The 12,466-nt window shown below is 41.4% G+C and overlaps 1 protein-coding gene and 1 non-coding gene across 2 annotated transcripts; one reads left to right on the top strand and one right to left on the bottom strand.

Annotated features, from left to right (window-relative positions):
- Positions 1-5,408: 5,408 nt before the first annotated feature.
- On the top strand, positions 5,409-9,899 carry LOC115736641 (respirasome Complex Assembly Factor 1-like). The gene is made up of 4 exons (XM_030668436.2): positions 5,409-5,823; positions 6,129-6,232; positions 9,078-9,207; positions 9,506-9,899. The coding sequence occupies exons 1-4, from the start codon at positions 5,707-5,709 to the stop codon at positions 9,542-9,544; spliced, it is 390 nt and encodes a 129-aa protein (XP_030524296.1). The 5' UTR covers positions 5,409-5,706; the 3' UTR covers positions 9,545-9,899.
- Positions 9,900-10,369: 470 nt separating this feature from the next.
- TRNAG-UCC lies at positions 10,370-10,441 on the bottom strand. Its single transcript has one exon. It is a non-coding gene; the product is annotated as a tRNA-Gly (tRNA).
- Between the last annotated feature and the right edge of the window lie 2,025 nt (positions 10,442-12,466).

Below are 12,466 nucleotides of genomic sequence, written 5' to 3'. Positions count from 1 at the left end.
TACCAGTTTGAATATTTTCGTGTGATACGATCGTAGTCGAGGAGATGGTAGACATGATCTAGTGTTTCTTTTGTGCTCTTTTCGACATTATATCCTAAGGCATTTAAACTACGTGAAAAATTCGACTGAAAAAACTGCGTACATGTTTATTTTGTGCGAGGAAGTACGATGCACGCGTAGGCTCCGTTTGTTTTCAAGAAAACAACTTCCGAAAAAATGTTTTTTGAATTTTTTGATGTGTGGCTCGAGCAAAATAAGGTAATCAAAGAAAACATTTTTCATTTGTAGAAAAAAAACACTTCAAAAGTGAAAAAATATTTTTCTCTTTTTAAAAAGAGGAAAACATTTTCTCTCTCTTTCCTCCCTCCACTCATTATAAAAAAAAATCTTTAAATTTTTTTATTTTTCTTTTCTTTCTTCTTCCTCGATTGCCGGCCACGACAACGGTCGATGAGCGAGGCCTACCCTCGTCTAACTCAAGCAAGGCGAGGCCCGACCTCACCGAATCGGGCCCGGCAAGGCCGAGCTCAAGGCTGCTTGGCTAGATCCAACGAGGTGAGGTCGGTTCGACCTTCCTTCCCGGCCGGCTTCGCCTGTGGGTTTTCGCTTGGCGTCGCTTGGGCCGGAATCTGGCAAAGAAAAAAATAAAAAATATTTAAAGATAAAAATTTGAAAATTTTCTCATTAAATGGCAGAAAATATTTTTCAGTTCGTTTTCATATTTCAGTCAATTTTTTAAAAAAAATTGTCATTTTTCTAAAAAACAGCTTTCCGCCGTGTTGTTTGCGAAACAAACGGAGAGTCTACCTACTCGCGAGAAAAAAAAAAGGATTAAATTCAGTCAACGTGTCGGTCCGAAGGTTACACGTGGTGGTCAAGCGCTCCATGGCAATCTCGTGGGCCAATGAGCGCTCTCGGTGTTTCTCCACGCGGTTTTGACGTTGAGAGAAAGCGCGGGCCCCACACCCCATCTAAAGCTATGCGCGTGAGGCTGCCTGTTTACGCCCGTTGACCCTATTAAAGTTCTCATTTTCTACTAATGCTATTAATATTAATAATACGAATCGGAGTTTCTATTAATCATTTTCTTCCCCGAATGCACATTTCCGAAATAGTTTTTTTTTTTTAATGTATTAGCAGCTTTCATGTATTAGTTGAAGCTATACATCATCTAAAATTCTAAATTGATCTTTTTCGGAGGCATGTGTCAACCGGTGGTGAACTCTTCTTCACTAACTCCCTCGTTTGGGTGCGGAAATGCCTAATATTTATAATGCTCTGGTAGTTAAAAGGTCAAGTTACTATCGGTCAAGAAATGAATATGACTTGTGAGGTACATCAATTATTAGGAAATAATCGAGTTAGAGCCGTAGCTATGAGTACATGTCGCTATTCCTAAATCCAGGGGGAATACGTTGGATGGAAAAAAAAAAATTGGATGTATTACCGCATCGTGAAGGGTTATGACCACTTTTTACAGGTCAGTGGAATCTTTACGCCCCAAGTCTCACGGGGTTGTGGGAGGGGAGGAAGGCTTTGTCATTTATTTCCTATCTTTTATTCTTTAAATATAATTGTAATTTGTCTTTAGTTCATGTTCTTAATGCATACTTTACATCATGCAGCATGGAGAAAGTAAGAATCCATGTCATAAACGTCATAATCTTTCCTATACTTGTTAAAGGTCAAGATTACCACTTAGGATTTATGATAGACTTTGCATTTGTAATAAAGAAAAACTTAGTTGCATTTGTTTCATTGAAAATCTTATGATAAAGGAAAATATTTTTTAGGAAATTTTTTTATTTATTTGATGGTTTAGGGAAAGTGGCACTTTCTTACCAAAAGGAAAAACCGTTTTCCTCCACTCCAAACTCGTTGTTTTTCGGTTCATGAAATTTTTCGTAAATCGATTAGTTTTCAGTCATCCAAATATCGAGAATTCGAAAAGTAATTTTTCAAAATAGTTGTCTTTCGAACAATGAGATCTTTATATGCTATTTCACAATCTAAATACATTTAAATAGGTGGATTGACCTATCCTATTGACAGGAGAGAACACATCTCATCCGACGTATACTATCATGGATATAAATCTTTTGTTTTTTTTGTGTTTCTTTTCCCCTTTTTCCTTCTCTTTTTCTATTATTTCTTCTCTTCACAAACCTATCATGATAAATATACATCTTATAATTTGATATATCTCCACATCGATTGACGTGATGCGAAACGGTATAGCACAACGCAAGAGCATGGTATCAACTCGATTCACGATGAATAGGCTTGGTCAACATGGTAATTGCTTTGTGTAACAAAAGAATATAGTTTCATGAACTTGGGCTCCATTCCTTTTGCGGAAAATGCGATAATTTTCAGAAATGTTTTTCAAAAAGAAAATTTTCTTTTCGGTATTTGACCGAGACGTGAAAATGAGCCGTAAAATATTTTTCACGTGAACATTTTACTGGAAAATAGTTTTAACAATTACAAGAAAGGCATCACCATCGATTAATTTCTTCAGATTTAGCTAAAATGCGTGACTCGTGGAGTATTCAGCCCCGCATAATTGAATGGACACGTGAGGAGATCGGCGTGGGTGTAGCCTGTCGGGCTGTTGGAGTGTCGGGTTTCATCGGCCGGTCCTGATTTGACCTCCACCGAGCCCGCCTTCGCTTATCTTGCAGCCTCATGACTAGGACTCGCACCAACCTTTGACTCCCCCACCCCTGCTTTTTGAACGATTCTCTCTCTCGCTCTCTCTTTCTCTAGAGGAGGCTTGTGCACTTGGAAAAGATGAGTGGGGCGGCGGTAGGTCGTGTTGCCAATTTGGTAAACCAGGAAATCATCGTTCCACATAAATTTTTTTTTCCAAAGAGACTTGTATTTTTCTCCTTTTCCTTTGCCTCCAAATTAATTGAATAAACAAGACTCGAATATCGACCCCTTTCTCCCAGGAGTACCGCTCTCGAGCTCGCGCCTATGTCCGCCCCAAGCTCGCCTGTTAAATAGGGAGTGAGCATGGGCCGGATGAATAGCTTCCGAACCTAGACTCTGAAGCCGATCTCGTTATAATCGGTTTCAAATTTTTGGAACTTGAAACCTATCTTGTCTGACCCGAAACATATTTGAAACCTACTCTATTTTTTTTCAGTCAATTCCAAGGTCTGCCCAAGAACCTTTCTTTCTTTTTTCTAGTTCATTTTTTCCAAGAAAATAATATAAGTAGCAATGAAACGATTTAAAATAAAAGACAAATAATAAAATTTACTGTCCACCAAAAGCAATAATCTTTAATATCGGCAATAGAAATTACAATCCATCAAAAAACAAATAAAGTGAGGCGAGCCAGAATAGATTTTTTTTTAATAGTAGCTAAAAACATATTCCAAAACCGATTTGATTTCTAACTACTTGGAACCGAGAACTCGCCCACTTATCAAAATTTGGAACTAGTTCCCGAGCCAATTCCTGATGATCCAACCTAAGTTTTGAGTAACTTCGGTCCGATTGCATACTCTTATTATTATTATTTTGTCGAAAATACCCCTACTGGTAGATCGGTCCGATCTCGTTTCGAATATCAGCAAGACCCGCATCAGTTCAAGCATGAAGAGGATTCATGTTCTCAAATCCTATCACCATGTGTTTCACGAAAACAACTTTGTCAAAATCATGTTCATGCCCCCAGGGGGGATGTTCCGGGTTGGCCACGACCGACAAGACGTGTCATCGTCGGTCGAATTATCATGACCATGCGGGGTCTTGGGAGTCGTCGCACGATGCAATGCCCCGTCCCCGTCCACGCATCGATGATGACAGAATCCCACGCGTGTCACACCTATGTAGCACGTACTCGCCCTTCAGGCTGTCTTCGTACGCATGTCAGACACGTGTTGATGTCCGACATGTACCCGACACATTCGGACACGCGATCAACACGTGTCTGAACTTCCGCACGCAACCAAAGAAAGTTCAAAGCCCAACACGTCGAAATTCTTTATTTTTTGAAAAATTACGTGTCGGCATATCGTGTTGTGTTTTCTGTTCCGTATCATATCAGTGCTACGTAGGTTTACACCCTCGCCGAAGCGTTCACATGGACAGGAACGTGCTGGGCAATGCGGCGTTGGCCAGTAGCGCCCTACTTCGAATTGACCCTGCCGGGGCATTGGCTCTATGAGATGGTGATTATTCTTTCCGCGGCAATTAGAGGAGCGAGAACTGAGAATTGTTAACCATGGGTTGACTCTCGAGCGGGGTTCACGTGTAAGTGACGGAAAATTGACTTCCTCCTCCTCCTCCGCCGCCGCCATTTATGCTCTTGTTTTGTTCCCTTCACCAAGGCCGGAAGGGGAAAAAAGTCTTCTTTCGATGGCGTTGGGCGATGGCGTTGGGCGCTGACTTAGTTCACGGGAAGGTGGAGTCATTGTGAGGGGGGGTGGGGTGGGGGGCTTGACCTAAAACAAACAATTGGTTATGAATCGACCCGTCAAACCGGATGACTTGAGTCGGTTCATGAATTTTTCGACATTTAATTCATTTGTTGCATTGTAAATCTAGTGGCTTATATTTTCAACCAAAATAAAAATTTAATGATTTATATCCGATCCAAAGAAAATTTCATATTCAAATTGAGATGAGAGTGATTGAAGGCAATATGAAATGAGATTCTAAGTAAATTGTAAAACTCTTTTATGACTCATTTATGACATATTAATATTCATATCATGTAATCGCTGGAGGATTGTCTCAGTGGCCATTTTTTCCATTTGGAAAGAGGGAGATGGAGGATTCGAATCCCTACCTTCGAGAAAAGTGAGATGGAGACATATGAGGAGAAAGTAGGACTTCGCAACTTGTACATAGCGTGGCTTGCATAATCGGATATGATAGTATAGTACCAAACGAAGTTGCTCATCAGTCATGATTGACGCTATTCGCCGCGCACATCAACAAAGTGAGTCGCGGAGGACGATGCACGACGCGCTAATATTTTCTTTTTCCCTTTTTTCCTTTTGTGAGTTTATGCCCCTTTGGAATTGGGACACGTGGAATTGTCGTATCCACGCATGCTGATTCGCAGAGCTCGGACCATGCGTAAAGCCCTTGTTCCCTGGAGACTCCCAAATTGATTTTTGGATAAAGTCTGAGGCTCGATCTGTCTTTTGGGCTTTTTCCCTAAAACGTCCAACAATCTGGCCCAAAGGCTGTCTTGGGCCGATGGATTTGTTCTTCCAGGTTCGTCCAGTGTTGACGGATCATCGCGAAAAGTTTGACTTCTCAGCCCGGCCCAGTTTCAGAATTCGGAGCCAGCCGGCGGCTACAAAGTGGCGGCCCGAAATCCACCGGCCGGTGGCGATCACGTGCGCTCCACAGTAGCACGAATATTTAACGATTTTCACTTCTTCTCTCTCTCTCTCTCCCAATGGACGTGTCTTGCGGGACCAATAGCTGCGGCTTCAGATCTGCAACGAAGCTCCTGGTCGATTGAATTTTTCTGTTTTATAATGTTGATGATTGCAAAAACATACCGTTGTTGCTGCTGAGTGTTGTTGCCTTCGTCAACCTGAAACTTCTCCTGCGAAACCCTAGCTGAGCTCGAGGCTCTCAGCCCTGCGTCGAAGCAGAAGTCTCTTCTCGATCCGCGCAGGATTAGCATCCTGCCCTCCGTTTGCTCGCGAGAGATTGGAAGAATTCTGGTCAAGTATGAAAGAAGGTAAATCGGCTAAGCAGAATCAGCAGCAGCAGCAGCAACACCAGAAGGATCACTTGTCTCCGTTCAAGCTCGCGAAATTGTTGGATCCAGAAGCCTCGTGGGACAAGGTAATCCGAGCTCCTACTGTTTGGGGGTTCATTAGTTCTCGGCTTCTTTTCGGTTCTGGCCCGGCGTTACGCTCGGAGCTGTGTCTTAGGCTCCGAGGAGCATGTGAGATTTAGTTAATGTGGCATTACTTTCTGCCGAAGATGGATAATCTTGCGTTTAATCGCTGGAGGCTATAGATTCATCAGCTTAGCTGCAATTGGAGTGGAATTGATTTGATTTTGAACGATTTGAATTGGTTCTCGAAGTCAGGTTTTGTTGGCATAATCCAGTCATTAATGATCATGTGCGTTCGTGGATGTTGCAGGATCAGTTGGGAGATGTGTTGCATTGGATTCGGCAAGTGGCGGCGCTTGTATGTGGATTGCTGTGGGGCACAATACCTTTGGTTGGAGGCATATGGATTGTCCTGTGAGTTGATTGCTTTTTAGTTTCTGTGCTCTGAGAGCTTGAAATTCTTGTAGAGGACTAGGCATCCGCAAGGATAAAAGAAACATAGAATCTGGATCCAGAGCTCTAAAATAAAATTTAGCGCCTTAATTGCCAAACATGTCACATTAAGAGTTTCCTGAGCTGAAACCGCAGAGATGCTATTTCATCTCACAACCTAGCATTTGTAATGGCAAATGTTGACCTTCTACAGTACTAGGTTTTCTCCTTCTGAATCGTTTTTGAGTGTTGGATACACAAAACATAGTTATGGAGGCTTCCTCCATATCTTTACCAGATGCTTTGAAGGTTGTGGGCACTAAAATTGCAATCTTTTGTGAAGGAGAAAAAAAAAACCATCACGGCTTAGACATCTAGAGTTTCTTTGGTACATCAGCAAGCGCGGAGACTTTGTCCGACCAAGCAGGATTAGTGTATTGATCTCCTCTAGCCCTTACACACTGTTTGAACTTTTAAAATATGTTCATTCATAATTAAACAAAATGGAAAAATGCTAGTAATGATGATTATGCCCGTTCTAAGTTTAAGCGCGCAAAATATGCATGCATTAGATATTAGTAAGTCTCTCTCTCTTATTTAGGTGATGATGATTCGTTTTGTTTTGACATAGTTGCGGTTGGCTTACCTACTGAGTCCCGGCCGACCAAGGTTGTGTTTGGTTTCAGAGAACTTTCTGAAATCCTGTTTTCATTTTCCTTTGAGAATGAATAAGTAAGGAAGACATGTTTGGTGAGTATTTTGAAAATTTTCATATAAAAACACGGCAGTCCAATTTCCCTTGAAAGAAAGATGTTTGCAGTATTTTCTTTCCATTGGAAAACACGAAGGCCATATAATTATTAAATTCAACTTTTATGTCATTCTTATTGCACCCAGCACATACAAGTCCATGCATTCAATACCTTCGCCCACCCAATCCCAGGTTTAGGTCTCTCTCTCTCTCTCTCTCTCTCTCTCTCTCTAAAAATCTTTTCGGAAACCAGACGGACCCCAAGTTTCGTGTCAAAAAGTCAATGTGTGGTCTCCAAGATAGTTAGTGGTTGAGATCAAGTTTCTACTTAAAGAAGATACAGATTGAAGAGGCATCATTGTGCATGGGCCGCTGGTGCACTAGCCAACCTAGGCCTGGTTTAGGGACTGCCCATGCACTATTCGACGTAAATTGCTTTCCTAAGATGTAACTGATCAGAGGCTGCATCTCCTTGGACTTTGCAATTTGTATTAATAGAGGTACGACAAGATGGCAATGGAATCATGCATAATGTATTCTCAACTTTGACTATTAAATTGGAACCATCTTGATAAAAGGCTAAAAAGCTGAAATTAAGTCTTGATTTGAGAGATATCTAGATGATTAGGTTACTTGTTGAGCCATCAATTTACCTCGCCGAACATTCAATATCATCATAAAGGAGTTCAAATATTTGTCTGAGCAGTAGCTAACAACAAAGGAAAATTGTTTGCAAGGGGATGAACTCATGTAGCATGTTCTACATCGAGATCATGGTCGTTAAATTCTGGTGATAGCATCTTACAGTACCATGATCTTAATTTGTTAAATCTCTTTAGGGGTTTCCATCCTAATTGATAAAGTCATTGGTAGTTACAATCCTTCCAATTTTACCAACTTAGTGTCCTTTTGCACATTATATGAAGTGATGGTTCTTCATGACTTGAACAAAATTTCTTTTGGGATTCTCTCATTTGTGATCTCAAGGTGAGAGGATCAATTGGCCCCCGTGAACAACTTGATGCACTATCTTCCTTGAGATGAACTTGTAACTCCATAAAATCGAAGACCCTATTGAAACTGTCAAATGTATAAGCTTATAAGTGGAAATTGTCAAATGTATAAGCTTATAAGTGGAAATTGTCAAATGTATAAGCTTATAAGTGGATGGGGACTACGTGAATATTAGGCCTATTGAAACTCTAGAGACAAATGACGTGGGATACTTAAACTCCCTCTTACATGCAAGCTTGATTAGTGACAACATGTGGAATTGACGAACGGGCAATGAAGCCATTTTTCACAAAACTTGTGAACCTCTTTGAAGTTCGGATACTAATAAAAGGTGTAAAATTGATATCACAAAACACAATGACTTGTATTTTACGCATTGTTTCTGACAATTGTAGTAGGTAATGATCTGATACCAAGTGGGATCTCAAGTAACGACCTTTGACGGTATAGTTGCTTAAAATATGGAGTTTGCTGAGCCAATTATTGCAAGTGAAGAATGGGGCAGCAGTTAGAGGTGGACCTCCTTAGCTGTAGATAACAGTTCTCTTTATTCTTAGGGTGGACAAGTACAATAGGTTAAGTCTGTGATGTTTGGGTTTGGGGCAGACTCTGGGCATTTTGTTGATATCATCTTATTTCTATCTGGAAATAGTAGTGTGTTGAGTTCTTGAATGTGCAGGCTGTGCTCGCATGAGACTCGAATGTTTGGTTGCTTTGGCTTGGGGTGGATGCTTTGATGATACCTGGGTTATTCAAACTTTTGTTATATGGAGTTTGATCGAAACATCCAGCAGAAGCTTTATAAATCATGTTCCTGGCCCTTTGTGGTCCTTTAACATCTGTCCTGACAATCACGTTTGAGAATGTAATGAAAGCTAATGACATGAGTAGAAGTGACAGGAGAAAGGAGAGCATTTGACACTGTGCATAACTATAAACTTGATGAGCCCACCTCAATTTACTATCGTACAGAATATTCCATGATCGCGTGCTATATAAAAGTATCTTGTATGTCTGAAATCTGAAATTTTGGTATGATAATAAGAGTATATCCTACTGCAGGTTCCTGGCATTATCGACCGGTATAGTGTATGGTTATTATGCAATGATACTAAAGATTGATGAAGAGGAATATGGCGGTCATGGAGCTCTTCTTCAGGAGGGGCTGTTTGCCTCCTTGACTCTCTTTCTGGTATGTTGGCATCTATTCTGCGCAAAATGGATGATGTTCTTTTCTTTTTCGTCCTTTTCTTTTTGTCTGTGGCGAGATGCCAAGACTTTTGGTTTTAAAGCTTCTTCTCCTTTGGCCCCCCCGTCTCGTATTGATTAACATCGCATGCTAATCAGTGACCCTTTTCTATGAAAGAAAGGGGAACCTTGAAATGGTATTACCTGGTAAACGAGGGGGTTGCGGTGTGGTTCCTTGTTCTTTTCTACATTCCCTCTCTTGTTCCTCCCTTGCTTACCCCTCTGTCTGTCTTCTTTTTCAGCTTGCATGGATTCTAGTCTATAGCTTGGCTCATTTCTAATCAGATAGTGTTGTGGGATTGCCTCTCTTTATGGGAAGAAGTTAGATGGTTTCAGCGCCCACAAATTTCAGGGAGTTCAGCGCCGGTGCAACATTACAAGTGGAGACAGTGAGAAGCTTCTTGGTCGTGATTATTTCCTTCCATTTTTTTTAGCATTCGGAGCATCGAAATGCCGGGGTTTGGCTCATAATCACTAGATGCTTTCGACAACTTCCTTTTTTTTCTTTTCCCCAACAAACACCTCAGGAAATGTAGCGATATGCGGTGCGCCCTCTCGGATGATATATTCGTGACGTCATTTTTGTCGACGTAATAAAGTTATACCAAAGGCACTGACAACTTGCTTTCTTTGGTTTGCCCTGTGGACTCGACCTAATCTTCTAGGTTGCCGCTTCCGGCCACTGCCTGCCATGGTTGCGAAGAGGGCATTGCTTCATGCTGTATCTGAATTTGTGTAGCTCGTCTCTCAGCTTTCATTCCTCCCGGAGCTGACGACAGCTCAGTGCAGGACTAGCTATCGACATGTAATTTAGAACCGCAATTCCCGATCCTCTTAATCGAGGGATGTAAAAACCGCAGGGAGATGGCAGGAAATGTCTCGGCACTCCTGTGTTTCTTCGTCCTATTTTTCCCCGAACACCAAGAATGGATCGTTGGAAGAATGAAGAAAGTTGAAAAGTGAAACCTTGATCCTGATTGAAGCTCCCACATTAGAGCCTCATCAAGGCACACACGAGGTCCAAGGTGGAAGACGACAAACAAAACTACAAATTCACATCGGGGAAACACAAAATTTTATATGCAGGGAAAAACGAAATTGGGGACTGCGTCTGCCGGGAGTCGAACCCGGGTCTATTGCTTGGAAGGCAATTATCCTAACCGTTGGACTACAGACGCTTGTTTATGTCTACTGTAACATCAACATTCAAGTCAATTTGATTACGCCACTAATGTTTGGACCACCCTCGGTTTTATCACTTGTTTTGTTGGGTCGGCATCGATCAATAATCTTTTCTCCAAGAGTTTGAACATAGTTAAGGAGACGCGAACCAAACCGAGGAGATCTAGGGACTAGATTCTCGGAATTTGGCATGATTTTGCTTTTGATGGTTAACAATGGAGTGCCGTGTACTCGTACCCTATATTTATATTGTTAAAAGCATCCCCTAACTATTCAACATCGTCATTCGGTTCGGGCTTAATGAACAGGCATCTATTAAAAGTACTGTGACGCCAGCCAGCTATGACGGCTAGATTTTTTGATAAAGAATTTAAAAGCGGATTAGTCAACGTCGGACTTGAATTACCTAGATTATGATTTGGGGGATTAAGTTTAGGTGCGGTGAATTGTTAGACTTTGGTGAAGTAACGAGCGCAATGGAAATGCAACTCATGGACCGTTATTTAACGATAGTCTTTCTAGTCTTCGACAAAGTGATTTGCGCCAAAATTGGTTCGTGGTTAGGCGCGAAGCCGTGGACAGCCCTTAAACCCACCGACCCATTCCCCACTATATAAGCCTCCTTTCTCTTTCTTCCTCTCATTTTTCCCCTTCTCTTTTGCGACACCCCCTTCCCCACCACGTTCACTCCGCCGCAAGATCCACGCCCACGGCTCCTCCACCGCCCCGACACTACTCAAGCCTCGAGAAGGGACAGCTTCGACCTCATCCCTCCGCTCGTCTTCGACCAGCTCACTCCCCCTCTCCCCGTCGGTCTCACCACGCGGGACACCAAGGAAGGAGGAAGGTGACCCAAGCTCATCCGGACGGCAATTCGACCTCCGTTTTCTAAAGCTAATGAGGTAATTCTTTTGACTTTGAAAATTTCGTGTATCTGAACATTTCGAGTATAGCTTTAGCAGTTAAAGCTAATAAGGTGATTCTTATGGCTCTAAAAATTTCGAGTATCAAAGATAAAATTGCATTTCAAGTATCCTAAGATTTCGCTAAAGCTAATGAGGTAATTATTATGGCTCTGAAGATTTCGAGTATAGCTTTAGCAAAAAGAGATGATGGATGCCCATGAGTCGTCCACCATTCAAACTTCTATAGTTCCTCTCTAAGAACTTTCAATTTTTCTAGGTATTCTATATTAGGGAAAGAAGAGAATGTAAGAATTATCCTAGTGTGGTCCACATTAACTGAAATCAAAGTATAGGTTGGTCCATTAAAATATGATATATATTCCTAATTAGTTATAATATGGGCTAGCTTTTTGTAGGCCGCAGAGGCACGACTCATGATAAGAGGATCCGCGCCGAAACTCTATATAAAGGCTCAAGTCCCCCCTCTAGCCTCGACTCTCAAAATTTCTGAACGTACCTTTTCATTTAGAAAGGTGGTTGACTCATCGGCCAGCGTTAACGAGAGGGAATAGAGGGGAAAGGCTCGAGTCTCAATTCGTCGATGTTCCGCATTAGTTTTCCAACGGATTCTCATAAAGGTGCACGTGTTTTTCTTTCTTGTACATCTAGCATTTCTAATTCTGGTTAGACGATTATTGAGCGTGCCATATTCGTGGCCTTATAGAGAAGTCCATATTTGTAAAAACTACTCGACCTGTCGCGATAAAGCGGTTTCTCTGTGAAAATTTCTAGGTAACGAAAGGGAAAAATGACACTTTATTAGGCTACGCCGTCCGAATGTTGTACTATACGAAGCAGTGGTGGAAACAAAGCATTTGATATTTGCTATAACTTCCTGGGAGAATAGTACTCCCATGACTACCTAATCCAAAGCCAATGAAGTAAGCTAAAGCTATACTTGAAATTTTCAGAGTTATGAGAATTAATTCATTAGCATTAGATACTCGAAATCTTCAGAGTCATAAGAATCACCTCATTAGCTTTAGCACTAAAGCTAATGGGGTGATTCTTATGGCTTTGAAGATTTCGAATTTTTGAAGATTTCGAGTTTGCTAA

The sequence above is a fragment of the Rhodamnia argentea genome, chromosome 8 (genome assembly GCF_020921035.1).
Source record: "Rhodamnia argentea isolate NSW1041297 chromosome 8, ASM2092103v1, whole genome shotgun sequence".
Lineage (NCBI taxonomy): Eukaryota > Viridiplantae > Streptophyta > Magnoliopsida > Myrtales > Myrtaceae > Rhodamnia > Rhodamnia argentea.
Note: the sequence above shows the minus strand (reverse complement) of the source record. Positions and strands in the feature narration are given on the sequence as shown.